This window comes from Aphis gossypii, chromosome 3, assembly GCF_020184175.1.
Source record: "Aphis gossypii isolate Hap1 chromosome 3, ASM2018417v2, whole genome shotgun sequence".
NCBI lineage: Eukaryota > Metazoa > Arthropoda > Insecta > Hemiptera > Aphididae > Aphis > Aphis gossypii.
This window is the reverse complement of record NC_065532.1, coordinates 28,821,803-28,844,076: the sequence shown is the minus strand read 5'-3', so window position 1 is coordinate 28,844,076 and position 22,274 is coordinate 28,821,803. Positions and strand designations below refer to the sequence as shown.

The window sequence follows — 22,274 nt, the reverse complement described above, 5'->3', positions numbered from 1 at the left end:
TTTTAGTATTCAGTTTTATATCATAAACTCGTATATTATAATAAGCATCCTTTTGGAAAATTGTTGAAAAAGAGCAACAAAAAACCGCTTTCAAATTGCATAATTAAACGTGTAACATGACAATATGTCATATACACTTCCATAGCACTCTGTTACATTTTAAGTCAATCCATAAAAATAAGCAAATGCTTGAAGTCCCGAGCCCTGCTTATTAGTTATTAGTTAATATGAATTAATTTGTTTGTATATAACCAAAGTACACTACTGTTGTTTATTTATTTATTTGTTATTTCATAAGTATAATGATAGAAACACAAAATGAAAATAAATCTTCAAGATATCATAATATTTGTTATGCATATATTTTATTTGATAGATAAAACGTAGTATCATTGATTAAGTATACTTAATCAATGGCAGTATTATTCACACGTAAAATTTCCAGGGAGAATGCAGTTATTGAAATAAATATGCGACGAGTATACACATTATACGCGCATGCGTAGATAGCAGATTGAGGTTGTAGAAACTCAAGCTATAATACTCAATAGATAATAACACGATGTAAACAGTTAACACAAAAAAATATTAAAAAAACAAATAATAGAACCGTACAAGAAATAAGAAGGTTGAAAAATGCTTTAAGTGATGTACATCTTCAGATGCAAAATGTTTCAGATACTTCTTTAAAAGAGTCATTAGCATATGAAAGGCATATAGTCTGTGGTTTATAGGTCAATGATTCATAGTATACTAGGCAGCTAAGTATTAAATGGAAACTACTGATATCCTATAAATCGTAGAGCATAGAAAAATAATACAGTAAGTTAATAGAGTAGTAAAGATTAAAGAGTACACACCACAGTTGGAGCATCACAGTGAAACAGTGTGAAGAATAATATTAATATTTAACAATTAATAGTATCATTGTAATAATACTATTCTTTTTACAATATTACAATCACCAATAATGACGATGACAATCATAGACAAGAATACTATATAGTATATTATAATATTGTCAAATGACTCAAATGTCTATAATATGACACGTCGTTGTCTTGATTGGTTCAAATATCTCCCACAAGAAGCGCTCACTAGTTCTTCATTCTTATCACATTCAATTATGAGAAGATCCATTTTGGGGCTATAAATTTTTTTAGTCCATTTCATTCCATAAAGTCGTGCAACCACTAACCAGTATATTATCTTAAACCGTGGTAAGTACCAACACGATATTAGTATGAAGGATTGAAAGTCCGTGGACTGTACTGGTTTTCCCAGGTCAAACCACCAATCAGAAATCGACTTATGTGTAAACAACAGCGATTGATGATAGTGCGCAGACGCGAATTTTCAGTAGTAACTACACCTGAATTATTGCTGTACACTATACTGGCATAGTGGCATACTGCTTAGTGCTTATTATAGCAGTGACGTATTACGCATCTACGTTATCGACGAGGAGGACTCTTCATTTTTTTTTTTTAATCACGTTCGTCAAGTGTCAAGTGTTTATTGTATTATCCAGTATCCATTCCATCGTTCACTCTTGAATCGTCAATCGCCATTCATCGAGCAGTATCGAGTATTCGAGCTTAGCTATTCTGATATCCGGTAATAGCTACTTCTACTTAACATAGATTTAGTGCAAGGTCATTTAGATTACCGCCACCATCTTGTTATGCTTTGTGGTCCAATGCATCACAGTACCCTTTTTAGTTTTTATTTATACGAGACTGATAAATAGTATTTGTTCGCATAATTTTATATCATATTTTTTGTTTTAGTGAACCATTCGATATTCTGAGTATTCTGTTTGTTGGGCGTTTTATTTAATTAACGTGCAGTGTGCACGTCAATTCATTCAATTGACATTATGCTTCCCAATCAACCAAACAATCCTGGTACTATAAACAAATATATTATTTATTTAAGTATAGCCAGTATAAGGCATAATACGTTATGATTTTGCTTTACAGGTACACCAGGAAAGAAAAAACAGAAAAAAGGTAAAAAAAAATTCATTGTAATAGTTTATTAATTTATTATTCTAAATTACGAATTTAAATGACTCATATATCCATTAAATGGTAATCGGAATAAAAATCCCCGGAAAAAAAATCCCCAGCCTATAATATTACTCACAACCACAATATAAAATGATTTTAATATTGAATTACAAATAGGTATACTATACAGTGTGTTCACGCTAAGAGGTACCACTAAATATTTCAGAACGATGACCTTGTATGGAAATGGGGTTTTTACTAAATGAAAGATAGTACTTAAATACACATTTATTTATGATATTCAAATTTTTAACACTTTTGGTGTGCGCATGCGCAATACAACTTACATTTTTTTAAATGGAAACACTACTTTTTTTTTACATATTCGGATAGATTATTTTTTTTAAAACGTTTTTTGTATAAAAAGTTTTTTTCTATTTACAAAACTGACAAAGTTAGAGAAGTCAACATTTGAGTTTTTGCATAATTTTATAATTTGCATAATTTTAAACGAAATGTTCACTTATAACTACTGGAAATAAAAAAAAATAGTGCCAAATTAATACCTAATTATACTTTATCTGTTTATAAATAATAATTTAATAATATCGTACGTCGTCCTGATGGATATCCCGAGTACCTGTGTGATATAATTTTTGTTTAGTAAACTGCTATAATACGATTACAATTTTAACTATTTTTATAGTGGAATTTTATTTTATTAATGTACAAATATTGAAATGGGGTTTTCAGGAGGTGATAGGGAGTACTTAAATACACATTTTCAGACAAATTTAAAATTTTTAACACTTTCGATACGCGCATGCACGATACAACTTACTTTTTTTCAAATGTTAACACCAATTTTTTTTTACATATTCGGATAGAGTATTATTTTCTAAACAATTTATGTATAAAAATTTTTTTTCTAATTACAAAATTTACATATGCAATTTAACGATGAAATGTAATATTTATGATTAATTTGTTTTTGACGAAATCTAAACTAAATTCAACTTATTGTTACTTATTAGTATCCAATTATTGTTAAATACCTGTTTGTACACAGATAAGATATAAATAAACACTTTTTTATCGTAATTTACTCTCATTTTTTCATCCAGTCTTCTGAAATAAGAAAGTTAGTTGAATGTAATGAAAACTATAAAAATGTACACACTTTGAATTTGGAATCGAGATTTATTAATTTTCAATTAAGTTCTACAGCTTTATCTTATAAATTGTTCGAAGTTTCCACCTCGATGTTCCAAACATGATTCCAAACGTTTTAAAAATTCCGTTGATGTGGCAGCGTTTATTTGTTCGTCCCTCAAATTATTACAAGCCAGTCGTATTTTATTTTTTAAATCTTGGAGGTTTAAAGGTGGGTCCGCATAAACAACATTTTTTAAATGCCCCCATAAAAAAAAATCCAATGGGGTCAATTCTGGAGATCTTGCCGGCCATATTTAACAATAATTGGATACTAATAAGTAACAATAAGTTGAATTTAGTTTAGATTTCGTCAAAAACAAATTAATCATAAATATTACATTTCATCGTTAAATTGCATATGTAAATTTTGTAATTAGAAAAAAAATTTTTATACATAAATTGTTTAGAAAATAATACTCTATCCGAATATGTAAAAAAAAATTGGTGTTAACATTTGAAAAAAAGTAAGTTGTATCGTGCATGCGCGTATCGAAAGTGTTAAAAATTTTAAATTTGTCTGAAAATGTGTATTTAAGTACTCCCTATCACCTCCTGAAAACCCCATTTCATATTTGTACATTAATAAAATAAAATTCCACTATAAAAATAGTTAAAATTGTAATCGTATTATAGCAGTTTACTAAACAAAAATTATATCACACAGGTACTCGGGATATCCATCAGGACGACGTACGATATTATTAATTATTATTTATAAACAGATAAGGTATAATTAGGTATTAATTTGGCACTATTTTTTTTTATTTCCAGTAGTTATAAGTGAACATTTCGTTTAAAATTATGCAAATTATAAAATTATGCAAAAACTCAAATGTTGACTTCTCTAACTTTGTCAGTTTTGTAAATAGAAAAAAACTTTTTATACAAAAAACGTTTTAAAAAAAATAATCTATCCGAATATGTAAAAAAAAAGTAGTGTTTCCATTTAAAAAAATGTAAGTTGTATTGCGCATGCGCACACCAAAAGTGTTAAAAATTTGAATATCATAAATAAATGTGTATTTAAGTACTATCTTTCATTTAGTAAAAACCCCATTTCCATACAAGGTCATCGTTCTGAAATATTTAGTGGTACCTCTTAGCGTGAACACACTGTATATTAAAGTTATCAGTCAAAAAATTAATATATTATATAATATTAGGTACCTATAAATAATTTAAAATAAATTCTGTATTATAATATTGTTATTATCTGTATTATTATTTTTTGTAATTTTTTTAAATCAACAACAAAATATATAATACATCATTAAACCATTATTATATTATTCAATTTTTTTATAGATATTGTTAGTTGTAAATTAAAAATATTATTTTGAAAATATAAATATAAATACCTTCAATTATAAATTCTTTTCTACATGTTGGTTTTGAAGGATCGTTGTAACCTCTGTGGTTTCGAATTGTCCGTTTTACGTTTTCTTCTTTTGGCAATTCAACTAATATATCATGTGGTACCATTACTCACAGACTCACAAGGGCGTATATCTGGGGGGGGGGGGGCGATGGGGTGATCGCCCTCCCCAGAGCCTCTGTTTTTATTTCTATTTAATAGTACCTACTTTAATATTTTCGTAATTATATGTAATTATGATACAAAAAGTGTACACCGAATAAAGTAAAATAATTAAACATTTTAGAATAGCGCTCCTAGTTGTTTAAATAGGTTAACATATACATTTTTGTATTTTTGGTTTTTTTTTTAAATTGTATCAATAAGTCGCCCCTCTTGAAAATAGGGCCAGAGACGCCCTTGCAGACTCGGTGTTACATAGGATATTTGTGCTTTTTCGTTCATTTTGTTTTGTAATTTTAAAGCAGCGACTGCATTTTTATTAGAAGTATGAACATGATCATAGTCAATAAATATTGGTTTTTCAATATCTAAACTCGTTTTAAGTACACTCGGACACTTTAACGAGGTAAATTTAGAGCATCGTCAACGTATAAAATTGGAGCACTCTTTTTGAAAATGATAAATATATCCGATGTGCGCAATTTTAGGTTTTTTACTATTATTTTTAATAATTTCAATAACGTGTTCCATGTTTGTGTGTAGGTATACTATCGTGTACTAAGTGTGTACTGCACAGAGTACAGACCTATAATATGTGGTCCACTACAAATCGTTGCTAATTTACCCACTTATTTTAAGATAGCGAGTATCCAGATTATGTTCATGAGCCCATTACAGATAAGATAGATAGGAGTTACTTTTTACCTTATTTTAAATTATATCAAAAGTATACACTACACCACATAATGATATAACAATTACTATAACATTGGAAGTTCTCATATCTATACATTATGGTCAAAATGTTATAGAAGATTTAATATTTTATTTCAGGCTATTATATAATATTATATATACATTAATTTTTTCAAGGCTGGGCATTAACGAATTAAAAGTTAAAATTAAGTTAAAACGTTAAATTAATTAAATCGTTGCCTTTTTTTTTCAAATAAACTTTTAACTTAATAAGTTACTTTTTTTAAGATTAATGTGTTAACTTCAAGTTAATTGTATTCAAACATCTAAATTAAGTTAATTTTTGTCCAAAGAATAATACAAATTTTTGAATGAGATTTATAGAAAAGTAGGTTTTTGATAGCTAGTTAATACTTAATGTATTATACTATTATACAAATAATAATAATTAATATAAATTAATGTAATGCAATAATGTAATCTGGGGATTTTTTTTCCTAGAGTCGGGGATTTTTATTCCGGGATTCCCATTAAATATATATGACAAAATGTTTAAAACTGATCATGATCTATGTACTCAAGTACACGATGAGTGTCATAACATATCTAACTTATGAGTATCATAAACAATCTTATGCGCACGTATATTTTAAACTTATAATTAAGTTCCTACACATTTTTGTGTTGCATTTAATTCCTTTGACTCTTTTTTTTCTTTTTACTGTCAACCAATTGAAAACCGAAAGTGACTCAGCTATTAGAAATAATCACTATACCCTTTATGAGATTCATCGTCATACAACTTATTATCATGCATAATAAGCAACACTACATAGAAAAAATTTTGGATTTTGAATTGCAAAAATGTTTTTATCTCCTAAATAGGTATCAGAAATATAAAAAAGTATTCAAATTTAAAAAAACTACAAAAATAATGGATTTTAAATTTTAAAATAAGATTTTTTTCATATTGGTTGTATCGAAAATTTGAAAATTATTGACTTGTTTAGCTATAGCCCTATTATTGAATTTTCTGCTATATTTCCAACATTCTATACTATGCATTTTAGTTATTCTTCTTAATAGATTTTAGCGGACCACGTAGGCCCATTTCTGCCACCACTATTTCATTCTATTGATCCCTATCATTTACATATTCTCATGGATCATTTTTAGTTTTCTCTACTATGTTCTTTCATTTTCTTAGAGATATTCCTCACAATTATTCCTTCTGTGACTTGTTTTCTTATAGTTTTTCCATCTTCCCTCTACGCGTTCCCACCCTATTCTACCCTCTTGCTTCTGCTATACTATAGTATATTTGGTATTCTATATTTATTTTGTAAGTCATTATTATTTTATTTATTTATTTATTTTTTATAGTCAACGCCAGACTTATGTCTGATGTGTGTAGATTATGTCTTCTTTTGCGCATTCTTGTTTCCATATTATAAACCAAATCAAATATTTTTCTGACCACTTAAAACAAACAACACAAAAACCATTAAACAAACAGATAAAATTCTTAACTTTCAGTTTTGTAATAGATTACTTAACTATTAAAGCTAACAAAGCCAAATGTGAACTACTGAGGGTATACTTGTAAGTGACAAAGACAATAAATACAAGTGTAGTGTTCTCTTAGTTACATATTTTAAAAGTTTTATTTTTAATTCATTAAATTAAAATATAAGTTATTGCATAACTTAATAATAAATGTATTTATAATTACATTTATTAATTCGTTTATTAATTAACTTACGCAATATGAATGTTATTTGAAATAATTAAATTTAAATAATATTTATTTTTGGTGTGGAAAATCTGTTAACTTAATCAAACCAAGAATTTAGAATTTAATTTATCACTTATTAGGTACCTAAGTATTGCTCATTTAAATCATAGTACCATTTTATTAAATTTTCATCAGATCAGTCATCTGACAATAAATTACAGTATATTTTTTGATTTTATAAAATTCACACTGTGAACAGTGTTTAGTAATCTAAATTTCATATGTTGTAATAATATTATATTTATTTGAAAATTGACGGTTTTTTTTAAAAATGTATATGTATTTTACTACATTTTGATTGTTCTTTATTTCTAAAGGTAATCAACAAGATAATTCAAATATTAATGTTGGGCAGAGTCAAGGACCATCAGGTTCAGGTAATTAATTATAATATTTGTTTAAACTTTTTTGTAAGGACATAATTCACATGTATACTGTGTATTCACCCAATTGCAAATATAACAAAATTTGAAGTAGAATATATACCTATATATTGAGATAATGTCAAATTATTTTCTTTCTTTTTTTAGCTATTTAATTTCCTTGTTGGAATTAATTTTATTAAAATTACATGTCATTAGGTATCTAAAACATCTTCAATTTTTTTAATAGACTAGGTAATATTAATTTAGAAATTTCAAATTATAATATTTTTTTTTCTTTGTTGAATTATGTAAAATATTTGTTAGCAGGACAATGATAGTTTATACAATTGCATATATTTTTAATATTCTATCTTGAAAACATTGTTCACTTTTTTACCATTTTTCTTATGGTCTGAGTAGAAACAAATTATTGTAAACAAGTACTGTAATATGGTCTATCTATTCTATATATTTGATATAGTTATTCTCACTTCTATATTATTCTGTATAACTTTCTTTAATCTTGATATAAAATAATGTTAATAAATAAATAAACAGGGTTTAAAGATTTTCCACAAAATCAACCAGGCACTCAACAGGAATCAACTCAAAAACAAAATAAACCAAAGGAGGTAAAACAGCAGCAAATTCAGAAACAAAAGTCACCAACAGAGAGTAAATCAGGTAAAGCTCATTACTAGGTATTCTCAAAAACAATTTTAGAGTAATAAAAAAATTACCGGTTTGTTATCTCCCCGTCATCCTTAATAATAGAAACAAATATTATACATTAATCAATAATAATTAATTTTTTTATTGAATATTTCCAAATATTTTAAAGGTAGGTAATAATAATATTAATACCTATGCAAACAAAATTAAATTAAGTTATAGATCCAAGGTGGTTAATGTTATAAACTTATATCCTTTGGTGATTTGTCATTTGATTACTGTTTTTTAAACAACCTAAATTATGTGATAAATATAGGACCTGTTACATGTATAATATATATAATAAGTTTTTCCTAAGAATCATAAAATTATTAGACTATTATAGAGGTGTTTGATTATAACATACCTGAAACCTGTATTGTAGAAGATATATTAATCTTTATATTATTTATTGTATTTCATAATGCTATTGACTTGTTGAATAGGACAAAATGACTTTCCACAAATGTCCCAAGGTAAGGCAAATCCAAAACAACAGACAACACAGAAACAAAATAATTCAAAGGAAGCAAATCAAAAACAAAAACAGAATCAACCAACAAAAACAACTCAAAAACAACCTGAAGGTAATATATAATGAAAGAAAACAAAATGATGACAAAATTGAAATTAAGTATATTAGCAATATCTGAGTTAAGAACATTCTACCAAATTTTAGCTGTCAGCTTTTACTTCTTATTGGATTAAATATTCTATCCAAATCACCAAAATGTATTATCTATGCAGGGATAGGCAACTTATGGCCTTTTCTATATTTTCAAATTTAATGCCCAAAGTTAAAATTTTAAAGTAAAAATAACGTCATAAAATATTATTGAAACGTTTTTCTGTATTTATAAATTACTTGGTTCATAGGATATATATATTAATTCTTATTTGATATTAAACTGCAGTTCAATTACTATTAAGTGAATAAAGATCATAATTTTGTGCATATCTCAAAGTGATGATTCTTATGAGTTAAGAGTAATTATCATATGTCATGAGAATATCAATTAATATAATGATTTGTATTAATTTTTTTTTTCACTTAAATAACTATGATTTTATGTTAGGTAATAATCCACCTACTGTGCCACAATCAGCTTCATCTCAAGGTAACTTAAAATTATATTTAATTATTGTTTTACTACTTATATAGTTTTTATTTTATTTAGACCAACAAATTGAACAGACAATTTCTATATTAAAAAATGAATTATTTATTCCTAAAAGAAGAAATCCTAAGTCTGGAGGTTCTTTGGGGCGTCCAACTCAAGTGGAAGTGAATTATCTTCCTCTTAACCTTGATAAATTATTCAAAAAAGTTGTCTACCACGTAGATGTACAATTCAAGCCGGAACTACCTAAAAGACTTCTAAGGTAATTTATTTTAACAATTGATTGATAAGTATTATTATATTCATTTTTAACAGCTTTTATTTGAAAATTAATCTTCATCATATTTTATGTACCTTAATTTTATTTAAATTATCTGTATTTAAAATTAAATTAAAATATTCAAACAAAAATATACTTTACTATGTTAAAAAATGATAAAAAATATGATAATATATTTTTGTTATTATTTATTGGTTAATATATTATTGTCTTTTTTATAGAAATGCTTTGGAAGAATTTAATAACAAACATTACCCAAAACTTCTATTTGCATTTGATGGACGGAGAAATATGTATACTACAAAAGAGATAAAAGGGGTATGTTCATATATTATATTCATATATTCATCAATTAAAAATATATCTTATGCTACAAACTAATATTTGAAAATGTCAAATGATGAATTCATAAATTTTTTTTCTGATAGCTAAGTATGTATAGAGGATATACCATATAAACTTTATATACTATTTATAAATAGTAGAAATACATCAGCTTCAATCTTAACTTTGAGTATGGTTTTTAATAGCAAATTTGATCTAATTACACTTTTATAAAGACAAAATTAAATTTCTCAATATTTTTAAACTTAAAAATTTTAAAAATATAGCAATTTTAACATACAACTAGTTTTAGTTAGGTTTTTTTAGATAATAACTTATTAATAAATAATCATAATTAAGTTTTTACCAAATGCTTGTATTAGTATTTTTTTTTATACATTTTACACTCTAAATAATCTCGCTCTTTTCGAGTTATTTATAGACACCTTTTTTAAATATTTATAAAAAATATTTTCTTGGGTTGACAAGTTTGATATTATTTTAATTCAATGTGTTTCATATGTATTTATTATAACAATTTTAAAAATATCAATACAATTGTTTTTCAGAGTTATGAAATTTTAAATTTGTCAATGTCACAAACTTCTATAGCTTAAGCTTGCAAATATAATGCAACATTCCTTATAACCTATAAATTATTGTCCTACTTTAATGAAAAAAAATCTAAAACATTACTAAATTTTTATTCATAAACAATTTTAGTTATTTCATTACAACTTAAAAATATTATTTGTAAGAATTTTAAACTTACATACAGTATTGTATTTTATATACTCAATAATATTTTCAAAACATTTAGATTATTTTTTTGCTTTGGCCGCAGTTTATAGTAGTTTACAGTGGCGGCTCGTGGTATGGTGCAAAGGAGCACGTGAACCACCCCCCAAAAAGAATGTATAAAAAATTATTAGATTTCTCTCATTAGATTACATATAATGGATTATTTATGCATACAAATTGTACTAAAAAAAATATATATGAATAAAAAAAAAGTTTTCGCAGCTTTTATGGTGAGAAGTGACAAATTGTTTGTGCTCCGGGCGGCTGTATAAGAACTAGCTTCATGCCTCGACACGTTGGTTAGTAATATATGGTAGTTTGGAGCACATTTAATGTGTGCACTCATCTTACTTTTATTGTGCCGCGATGCGTCTGTTTTAATTTAGATAAGTACTAAGTAAGTACATTATTTTGGTAATTACCTATAAAAAAATTTACAAAAGTAATATTTTTACCATCGTCTTACATAGATATCTTATCTTATACATTTTTTGTGCACCATCTTATGTGAACCTCACAAGCCGCCTCTGGTAGTTTATATTATTATTATACCACTAACTGTAAAATAAATTACTATAATAATCTAATTTGTTATACAATAATGTTTTATTGGATTCAAATTTAACATATCTCTTACAGTGATCTACTCAATAATGAGGTACACTTAATGTACAATAGAGCAGTTATCTACCTTTCCCCCCCTTTTTTTAAATGTTTTTAGGTAGTATTTATTTTAAGATTTTTTTGGTCCTATAATCATATTCTAGTACTTTATTAAATTTGAATCCTGATTATTTACTAAGTATTTATGCAGTTAAGAAAAATAAACTGTATTTATAACAAAAAAAATTATATAGGTATCTCAACTAATAAATGTATAGTGATTTTGTTTCTTACTAGTAATTATTTATTTATTTTTAGAAAACTGATCTAGTAGCTGTGTTAAATGATGAAAATAATAGAACAATAGACTTTACAGTTACCACCTCGGTTGTCAATGTAATCCAGATGAATAAAATTGAAGATTATTTAAAATCTGGATCATCCAATGCTACTCCAGGGGAAGCATTTCAAGCATTGGATATCATACTAAAAAACCGACCGTTTTCATTAAGGTGAATAAAATAGTATGAATTATGAATATATTATATTAGGGGTGGCCAAACTTTTTTTGGTCACAATACACTAAAAGTATACTTCACCTTTGAGGATCAACTTCCATAAAAAAAATTTTTATTATTGAATAACTAATTATTAAGAAACATACTTGCATTAAGTGTATAATATATTAATATACTCTTCAAATAAATTTATTCCAACATGATCAACTAAGAAATTGTCCACGATCGACTGTTAGGCCACCCCTGTATTATATAATATGGAGATTTTGTATCCATTTGTGTTATCTCTGTCTAACACACATGTTACACATCAAACAGAGCCAGTCTTAGGCGGGGCCCTTGCCCTGGGCCTCGCGCTTTTATATGAAATTTTGGACCTTAGACTTGCAAAAAAAGGTCTTTACTACAGGTCTCATCTAGAAAAATTTTTTTCAGGCCTCACTCCACCCTAACGCCAGCTCTGACAGCAAATTTACTTAATATCAAATTTATAGAAGATAATATTAACTATGCTATGGTGAAGAATTTTTTTTTAAATAAATTATATGATTTTAAAAATGAGCTGTTGAGACATAAGTTCTCTAAGCTCATTTCAAAATGATAATATGAAAAAACTACTTAACTCAAGTATCATTTATATTCTTCTATATATTCAATGATAAGTAAATTTGCTTTGATATTAAATTTAAATTAATTAAATTTAAAATCCAATACATATATTTATATATTTTGTGTGCGTGTGTGTGTATTTGTATGTATACGTCGTAGGAATATAGTCAAAGAACTTAATTTTTATGCAAATTCACTATCTGCTTAGCCATTTAATTATTTATTGCTAAAAAATCTGTTAATATGTAAAATACATAAAGGTAATTACTAATTAATTAACATATGGTATAACAATATGGGGTTCGGCTTTTAAAAATGCATTAGAACCACTAATGATAACACATAGAATTCTAGTCAGAGTAATGATAAGATATTATTATTTAGATAATCATAGTATTGAAACCTTATTTAAAAAACTTAAAATATTAACTATAGATAAATTATATAATTAATTATCAACAATAAAAATACATGCAAATAAAAGAAACTATGAAATATTTAATGTATATAATACAAGAAATGAATGTAATAATAATCTAAAACCACTTAAATGTAATACTGCTTTAATAAAAATGTTATACATAAATAAAGGAATTAAACTTTTTAAATTTAAAGTAAACAAACTATACATGCAATTTCACGACAAGACTTAATTATAATTATTATTATATATTTTAAACGTTTATTTATATTCATAGAATTAGATATTTAAGTTAATAAAAATAAGCAAAACTATTAATTAATTATAGACTCCCTAATCTCACCACAAGCATCGCTTATAGAGATTAGGTATCAACACAAATTGTATTATGCCAAAAATTGTTGTAATTGTTATTGTTGTTGTTGATTGATTGATTAATAAATAAATTAGGTATGATAGTAAAAGTATAAAAAATGAATAAAAAAGTTATATTGTAATTACAAATTTTTGTTAATTTTTAGTTATTACTGCTTGTTACATGTTATTGTTTGGATATATTTACTGGAACATTTAACATTTAAAGAATAACTGAAATAATGCCCTTATAGTTTTGTTATTAAATACAGTCCTCTTTAAAGTTTTGAACGTTAAATTAATTACAATTTATGACTATAAATTATTATTTATTTATTATTATTATTATTTATGATTATGTCTTATAGATTTACTAATGTTGGAAGATCATTTTTCCCGCTACCACGTGTTACACCAGTTGACTTAGGTGAAGGAATGGAATTATGGAAAGGATTTTTTCAAAGTCCTGTTATGGGTTGGAAACCTTTTCTGAATATAGATGGTAAATACCTAAGTAACATATTCAAAATCTTTCAGTTTTCTTTTTTATATGGTTTATGGTGTACCTTAGATAATAGATATAGTTTGTAACTCCAGGAGAAAGGGAACAATACTAAAAGAGTTAAAACTTTTCAAAGTAATTAGGAAAACTTAAATATAAATTGTGACAAAAAGCAAGTATTTACACATTTTGTTTTTTGATCAGAATTTTTTTTTTTATAATTCAAATATGAATAACTATTGACATTTAAGATGTTTAAGATGTTCAAAAAATATTTGTATTGCGATTTTAAATACATAAAAAATTTTATAGCTTTTCTTGAAGAATTTTTAACTAAAATTTTCAAAATTTTTAATTTGATAAATATTTTTTAAAAACATGTCAGTTAAAATATTTTAATATGATATTATGAAGAATTTTCATGTATTTTAAACATTAATTTAAAAATAACAAAATCGATACATTTTTTAAATAATCCCTATTATTTAAATTTATAGTAGTACAACTTTCCTAAGTTTTGAAATTACTATAAATAATATATAATAATATGATATAATTATAGTTAGGGCTCTAAAGTTGTAGGATTTTTATAATCTTTATTATATTCATAATAAACTAAGCTAGAAATCAATTTTTTATTAGGAAGTTTAAAAAAAGAAAATTATAAATTTATATTTTTGCTAATATTTTAATATTTTATTTTTAATTATTACATGCAACTGTAGAAGTCTATTATAGCTTATAGAAGTATTTAAATACTTAGAATACTTTAACTCGTATACTAAAACTATTTATTGTTTTAATATTAGAATTATAACTATTTAAATTTTAAATGAACAATAATCAATAATAGTATATTACTTTCATGCATTTGAGCAAAGTATTTTGAAGTTTCATGCAATTTGTTCCTATTTTCTATGTTTTAAATATGTTAATTTAATTTATTAATATTTTATTTTAGTGGCACACAAAGGATTTCCCAAGCATCAACCGTTAATAAATTACATATCTAATGAATTGGGCTGTGATCTCAATTCACCAATGGATAATTGGAGTTTTAACGCATTATCAACTTATGTTAAAGGATTAAAAATTGACTTTATGGTTCCAAATCAACCTAATACAAAACGTTCATACAAAGTTGTTGGTCTCCTTGACACTGCTGCTAAATTTAGGTAAGGAAAAAAATATAAGAAATTTATCAATTTGCTATTTTAATAATTATTTCAGTAGATTAATATAGTAATACAACTATGGAAATAGGTGAAATAATCATGTAAATATAGACATTTTGGAAAAAACACATTTTGATGAAAAATCAAAATAAAGTTTCCTTATTATTAGAATGATAATAGATGCATTAATGTATAAAAATATATAACTACTTGTCTCACACTCCACATCAAAATTTCATTTGCTACATTTAAGAACTATTCATTAGTTATTAAATTAGATTACTACAATTATCTTATTGTCTTTTAAGTTTTAACTAGTAATTATTTAAACTGTAATATTATAATCCTCAATATCTTGAAAAATTTTTAATTTGTGATAAAATTGCAAATAAAACTGAATTTTTAAATGGACTAATAATAATTATTGACATATATTTTTAGATTTGATATGGAAGATTCTGTTAGAGGTAAACAAACACTTAATGTAGTGCAATACTTCAAAATAACTCGAAACTATAGTATCAAGTATCAAAATTTACCTTGTTTACATGTTGGAAATGTAAATAAGAAAACTGCTATTCCAATTGAAGTAAATAAGTATAATATTTTTAAATAGTTAATACTTATACATAATATTTAAAAGTCATATGGTTTTATATTTTTGTTTATTTAATATCGTCTATAATAAAATTCATGGAATTATTTTAAACAATTTCGTACTAAGTAACATTGGTTTAATACATTTTTTAGCTTTGCATTGTTCAAAGGGGACAATTGCGTTTGAAAAAATTATCAGAAATGCAAACAGCTTCTATGGTGAAGAATGCAGCTCGTCCTCCATCAGAACGACGACAAACTATTGAAAATTGCATTAGAGACATTAAATATAACCAAGATCCTGTATTGAACGAGTTTGGTATTAATGTTACGGAACAATTTGCTTCAATACCAGCAAGAGTTTTGGATCAACCATGTTTAGCATATGCTCAAAATAGGGTAATCTTTAAAATGCTTTAGTAAATTAGGTATTTAAAATTAGAGTTTAGTTGATTTATAAAGAATTTAAAATTTATTTTTCGATCTGATCTGATGAAAGACAATTTAATTTTAATTCAGTATTGAATGATTTATATAGTATATTTGATAATATATCAATGGTGTTCTAGTAGTTATTATTTTCATGATAATAGTTTTGATGAAATAATGATTATTTCTGTTTCAATTAACCTATTGATAGTTTTAAAAATTTATTTTGCTCATTGAAAACATACAATGTTTTAAGAATGTAGGTATCAATATATTGTAATTATTAATAATGTTGATATATCTATAGATATACTTTCAAAATTAAAATAAATAGACTATTATTAGTAAAAAGTAAAAATATATTGTTTTAATTAAATAGTTTATTTTCATTCTTAACATTTTTTTAGTGATTTAGTTCAGATTAAAAACTTTTAACAGTCAAACTAACTTTTGTATAGTAATATATAATATTTTATACTAAGTCTTCTATTCGTTATTTTAATTTTATAAAATTATATAAATAAAAATAAAAATTGTTTTAAAATCTAATCTTTTTTTAAATTTAATTTAATAACAAAAATCAATGACTTCATGTCTTTAATGTTTATTATTATACTATTTTAATATATTATCTATATGGCACTTATAGAGTAGTCTGTTAATCAAAGTAAATACATAATTATTATTTATTACTATTATTCCTAAATAATATGTTACTACAAATATATCATTTGTATATTTTTTTAGGAAACTAGACCAAGAGGTGGTGTTTGGAGACCTGATAAATTTTCTAAAGCAGTACATATTAATAAATGGGTTGTATTGAATCTAGACGGACGTACTAATATGGGGAGCATTAAGTAAAATTATTACCAATTTTATTTATTTTTAAATTACTTTGATTTAATTCTTTATTTTTATTTAATTTTAGAAACCTTGAAAGAAATTTAATAATGAGTGGTAAAGAATTGAATGTTGTTGTAAACCCAATGGATTCTCCGATTAACTGTCTTTTGCAAAGGAATATGCGTGTGGCTGAAATAAAAACCTTAGTTGGGAACAATTTTAGAAAGCTAAAACAAGTCAATACAAAATTAATTGTGGTTATTATTCCAGACGCTCCTGCTGGAGTTTATGGTAAGAAATAAAAAAATCAGTATACTATTTATTATTTTATGAAATAGTAACTAATTTATTTTTCTAACTTAAATCAAACATTAAATGTCTGCTGTATATATATGTATATTATATTATTAATATTTAATTTAATTTATTAAAATATTAAATGTTTGCGATGAAATTTTGTTTTAGGTATGGTTAAACAAACATCAGAGTTGGAAATTGGTGTTCTTACACAATGCATTAAATCCAGGACAATGTTCAAGATGAATCCATCAACATCTTCTAATATCCTACTAAAGATAAACTCAAAATTGAATGGAGTCAATCACACTCTGGCTATTAAAAGCAGGTAATAATGTACTAGACAATAAAGCAGTCCAAAATAGTAGTGATTTATTTTCTTATTTCCATAAGCATGGAACAATATTCTGTATCAAAATTTATGTATTATTTGAGTTAACCAATTTTAATGTACAGCAGAATTTTAATAATGTGTCATTGTGTATGAACTATCCTTAATAATCCAGTAATTTAAGTCTGCAGCTTAAATTTTATTTTGAGTTATCAATTGAATAACTCAATATTATTAAATCAATTGGAATTCCAACTAAAATAATTATAAATTTGTCTTTGATAATAAATATTCATATCTAGCCAGTAGCCATATACAATATAAATTGAATCTTTTCTTAACTACTAATTGCTTACTAACTATTTAATAGAAGTCTTATGTTCCATAATTAAGACAGTGGCATATTTAAGAATTTTTCATGATGGGGGTCAAGCTAATTTTCCTAACACGTTTAAGGGGAGGGGGTTCTGATATTTTTCAAATGCCTGAAATATTTCAGTATTACAATATATTATTTTATTTTTAAGTATAATCCTCATAACTTACCTTCACAATTTTATAATATTAGGGCTAGGTTAACCTAACCTGGGGGGAAAATAGTTTTACTATAATGCTATAAATTGCCAAAAACAAGACCCAATACAGTAATTAATAATATATGTCAACCACAGCTCTCATTCCTCATTCCATTAATATTTGTATACATAATAAAAGTTTAAATATATATCTGACTAATTTTATGTTGTTTATGACTCAATGAGCATTTAAAATCTATACCTACATAAAATTTTTCAAAAAAAAAACCTAACCTTTTTATTTTAGTTTTTTTTTTCTTTTTGAAATAGTAAAATTTTTTTATAGATTTTAAATTCTCATAACCAACATAAAATTAGTCAAATATATTGAAACTTTTATTATGTGTACAAAATTATATTTTAAATAGTATTGGAATGTTTAAAGATTTTATAATTTTTATCTTTTAAATGAATTATTATGGACTAAAGAACATTTGTTTTATTATAATAAATATCCAATTTTATTAAAATTTAAACTTTAAATACTTATCAAAACAATAGTAATTAATAATATGTTTTGATTTATATTAATTTAAGAATCATTTGAAGGTATATTATAAAATATTTTTATACATTTGCAACAGACAAAAGAAAATATTTTGTCTACTATTCATGAAATAATATTATAGTGGGGATATGTAAAATGTTATTGTCTCTATTACAGTGCAATATAGTGAACACTACTCAGCCGATATTATGTTCTGATTACAAACATACTAAATATTTTTTTATGTCACTTTCATTTGTATCGAATTTTTAAGGTTATCATTCAAGCACAGCTTGAACAAAATTGTTCGTAGTATATATTTGTTTTAACAGACTTGTTCAAATTTTGTATTTTTATTCCTACCATAACGCGAAAAAATTTTAAATGTGTTTTTGATAGCTACTCAACAGCGTTATCACACCAAACTGGTTTGAAAAATCAATTTAAGACTTAGTAAAAACATATCCATCTTATAATTTATCATTGTATCACAAATGTATGACATATTCTATGTATACTTAAATCACTCCGCTTAAAATTTAAAATATTATATTGAATATTATTAATATAATTAATATACTTTGGTAATTTAATATTCTTACAGCTTTTAGATATTTTGAACTCTTGAATAAATATAATGTAAATTATGATAGATATTTTTTTAGTGTTTTACAAATTAATATAACTTGTTAAGTTGGAAAAATCAAATTTAATAAAATCTTTACATTTAAATAAGTAAATAAAAATTATTTTAAATTATGTATTATTTTATGATATAGCCCACCTAGTATGGATGAAGCAATTATTTTTGGCGCTGATGTGACACATCCATCTCCTGACCAAACTGCTATTCCATCGGTTGCTGCTGTAAGTAGAATTTAATTTCTTACTATTAGAGTTAATTTTTATAACAGTTCTAAGTTAAATTTAAGAATATATTAAAAATAAATCTTAAGTAATAGATCAATGGTAATTTTTGTAACTGTTAATTACCTACCCTACAAACTTAAGGATTTTTAAGGGAGTTGCATTTACTAGGTTTAAAGAGTAAAGAATAATTATTATTGTTTACTAAAGGGAATTTAACGATACAGTGAACTCCATATTTATGGTTAATTTTTTTTCTTCATTTAGACAATAAAAAATGTGTTCATATAGAAAACTGCTCTGATTTTAGTTACCCAAGTTGGTTATGGAAGATTTTTATAGTACTGTAGACTTTGTCTTCTTTCGTATTTTTTACATTTGAAATTTGATATCTGTCTTGTAAAAAGATGAGTAATTATAGTGCTATTTTTTTTTTTTTGCAAATCAGATTCTAAAGTATTTTTAGATAACAATGATGGTTATATTAATATTGTCTTACAAAATCTTTTAAATACATTTTTTTCATTTTAGGTTGCAGCCAGTCATGATCGTTTTGGAAGCCAATACAATATGGAATGGCGCTTGCAATCTCCTAAAGTTGAAATTATTCAAGATCTAGAGGATATTGTTCATAAACAGTTGCTTAAATTCAAAGAAAAAACAAACTCTGTACCAAAGAAAATATTTTATTTTAGAGATGGTGTAAGCGAAGGCCAATTTTTACAGTTGTTGGAATATGAACTGATTGCTATTCGTAGAGCTTGTCTTAGGCTCAATATTAACTACAAACCTTCAGTGACATTTTTGGTCGTACAGAAACGACATCACACTAGAATGTTTCCTAAGTGTAGCATTGATATGGACGGCAAGTTTGGTAATGTTCCTTCTGGTACAATTATAGATACTCAAATCACTCATCCAACAGAACTCGATTTTTATTTGTGTAGCCATGCTAGTATTCAAGTTAGTTATTATAATCATTATATGTTTTATTAACTTCAAAGTTAATACAATATGCTTTTTTTTTTACAAAATTTTTATTTTTTAAGGGCACATCAAGACCAACCAAGTATCATCTCATATGGGATGACAATAATTTTACTGAAGACCAGTTGGAACAACTGACATTCTACTTATGTTTTATGTTTGCACGTTGTACTCGTTCTGTTTCATATCCAGCACCTACATACTATGCTCATTTGGCTGCATTTAGAGCACGGGCTTATATTGAAAAGTTAGTTTTTGAAAAGTTACTTGCTTACAGTATTATAATAAAACAAAAATTTATTTATTTTTATATTATTTTATAGCAAAACCATTGATCTCAATCATTTAGATGACGAGCAAAACAAAAATAAACTGAACCATTCATTCACGGTTAATACGCCCATGTTTTTTGTTTGAATTTATTTTAAAACTACTATTATTTTTTTTTATATAATTTACTCATTACTTTTTTTTTAAAAAAAATATTAAAATATTATTATCCACTATACTTAAACCCATAATTATACCCTTATTTAATGACATACAATAACATTTATGATAGTTGATAAGTTTTTATTTTATTTTTTTTAATAAACTCATATTCTCACTTAACATATTGTGTTAATAAATTAAATTTATTGAAACATGGCTAGTATTAGTATTGATTTCTAAACATTGATCGCTGTCATATATATTTCTACACAAGACACAACAACCACCCCTCCTCAACTGATGTCTAGAATTAATACCTTGATATGGGCTACAAGATATCTACGAGATATCAAGGCTAAGTTAGTATGACCATGCCTCGTGTTGAGGTAGATGCATATGCTACTATGACCATGAAATGTGTCGGGACAGTAAGCGCACCAATTTTTATATTGCAATAAGAATGCAATTATGAGTATGGTCACCTAGTTTTCGAAAACGCATCTTTATATTATAATAATTATAGTGTTATTGCACATTATCTAATCTGGGTCCTAATTTGCGACAACAACTACTAGGACACCTGGTTCCATCCAGAAGGCTACGATTCGATGCAAACAAGAGACAAACCACAATATATAAGGAAGCCCAAAGACCAGCAATGGCAGATGTATGTACCATAGCTATCAACATCTGAGCACTTTCACGACACTCGGCCACTTATTTTATTAGTTACATGTACTTTATTAAGACGTAATAAAAACATTCATTATTAAGTTGTAACTTTCATTCTAAATAACAAATTGGATTCAACTCTGATATTGGCACGCAACAACCTCATTAGTTAACCAAACTAAGTTGAAAAAAGTAGTTCATGTTGGAGTACACTGTTAATTAAAAATGATAAATTGTTATTATTAGATATTAGGTATTATTTGTTTTAATCACTTATGTTATAGTTTCATATTTTAATTTGTGTGTTATAATTATTCTGAAAAAGTAAAACATATAAGTAATATTATGTTTTGAATTAAAATTATTATATTAGGTATATCTAATAAAATCTATAATCGTATATAGAGTATTTGGTGTTACAAATTAATTTGTTTTCAAGAAAACTTCAAGGAGTAAAATAGGCAACTACTTAAACATATCAGGGGGTAATTATTATAATAAAAAATAATTCACCAGATTGAATCTGCGCTGGGACAAATCCCAACGTTCCAAGTTACACATTTTGACAACATTTCTTATGGCCGTTTTCACAAGCACTTCTCGATTTGTATGGTTAATATGTATATGTTGTGTATAAAACTATCAGATCTCATAAATAAAAAAGCCAAAAAAAAATTACATCCATCTTCTATTAAATGAAATACATTTGCAGAAT

General features: G+C 25.3%; 1 protein-coding gene across 1 annotated transcript; it reads left to right on the top strand.

Moving 5' to 3' along the window:
- Positions 1 to 1,119: 1,119 nt before the first annotated feature.
- LOC114127719 (protein argonaute-2-like) lies at positions 1,120 to 21,067 on the top strand. The gene is made up of 21 exons (XM_027992043.2): positions 1,120 to 1,617; positions 1,791 to 1,907; positions 1,983 to 2,012; positions 7,573 to 7,632; positions 8,179 to 8,304; positions 8,778 to 8,918; positions 9,408 to 9,449; positions 9,510 to 9,714; positions 9,954 to 10,050; positions 11,779 to 11,972; positions 13,731 to 13,864; positions 14,826 to 15,039; positions 15,481 to 15,628; positions 15,790 to 16,035; positions 16,813 to 16,925; positions 16,997 to 17,202; positions 17,377 to 17,536; positions 19,381 to 19,468; positions 20,000 to 20,431; positions 20,518 to 20,702; positions 20,779 to 21,067. The coding sequence occupies exons 2-21, from the start codon at positions 1,880 to 1,882 to the stop codon at positions 20,870 to 20,872; spliced, it is 2,943 nt and encodes a 980-aa protein (XP_027847844.2). The 5' UTR covers positions 1,120 to 1,617; positions 1,791 to 1,879; the 3' UTR covers positions 20,873 to 21,067.
- Positions 21,068 to 22,274: the final 1,207 nt, after the last annotated feature.

Excerpts from the sequence above, each read along its gene's own strand:
- LOC114127719 (XM_027992043.2), top strand. The coding sequence starts at position 1,880 with ATGCTTCCCAATCAACCAAACAATCCTG. Across the intron at positions 8,305-8,777 it reads ACCAACAGAGAGTAAATCAG|GACAAAATGACTTTCCACAA; the intron begins GTAAAGCTCATT and ends CTTGTTGAATAG. Across the intron at positions 20,432-20,517 it reads GTAGCCATGCTAGTATTCAA|GGCACATCAAGACCAACCAA; the intron begins GTTAGTTATTAT and ends TTATTTTTTAAG.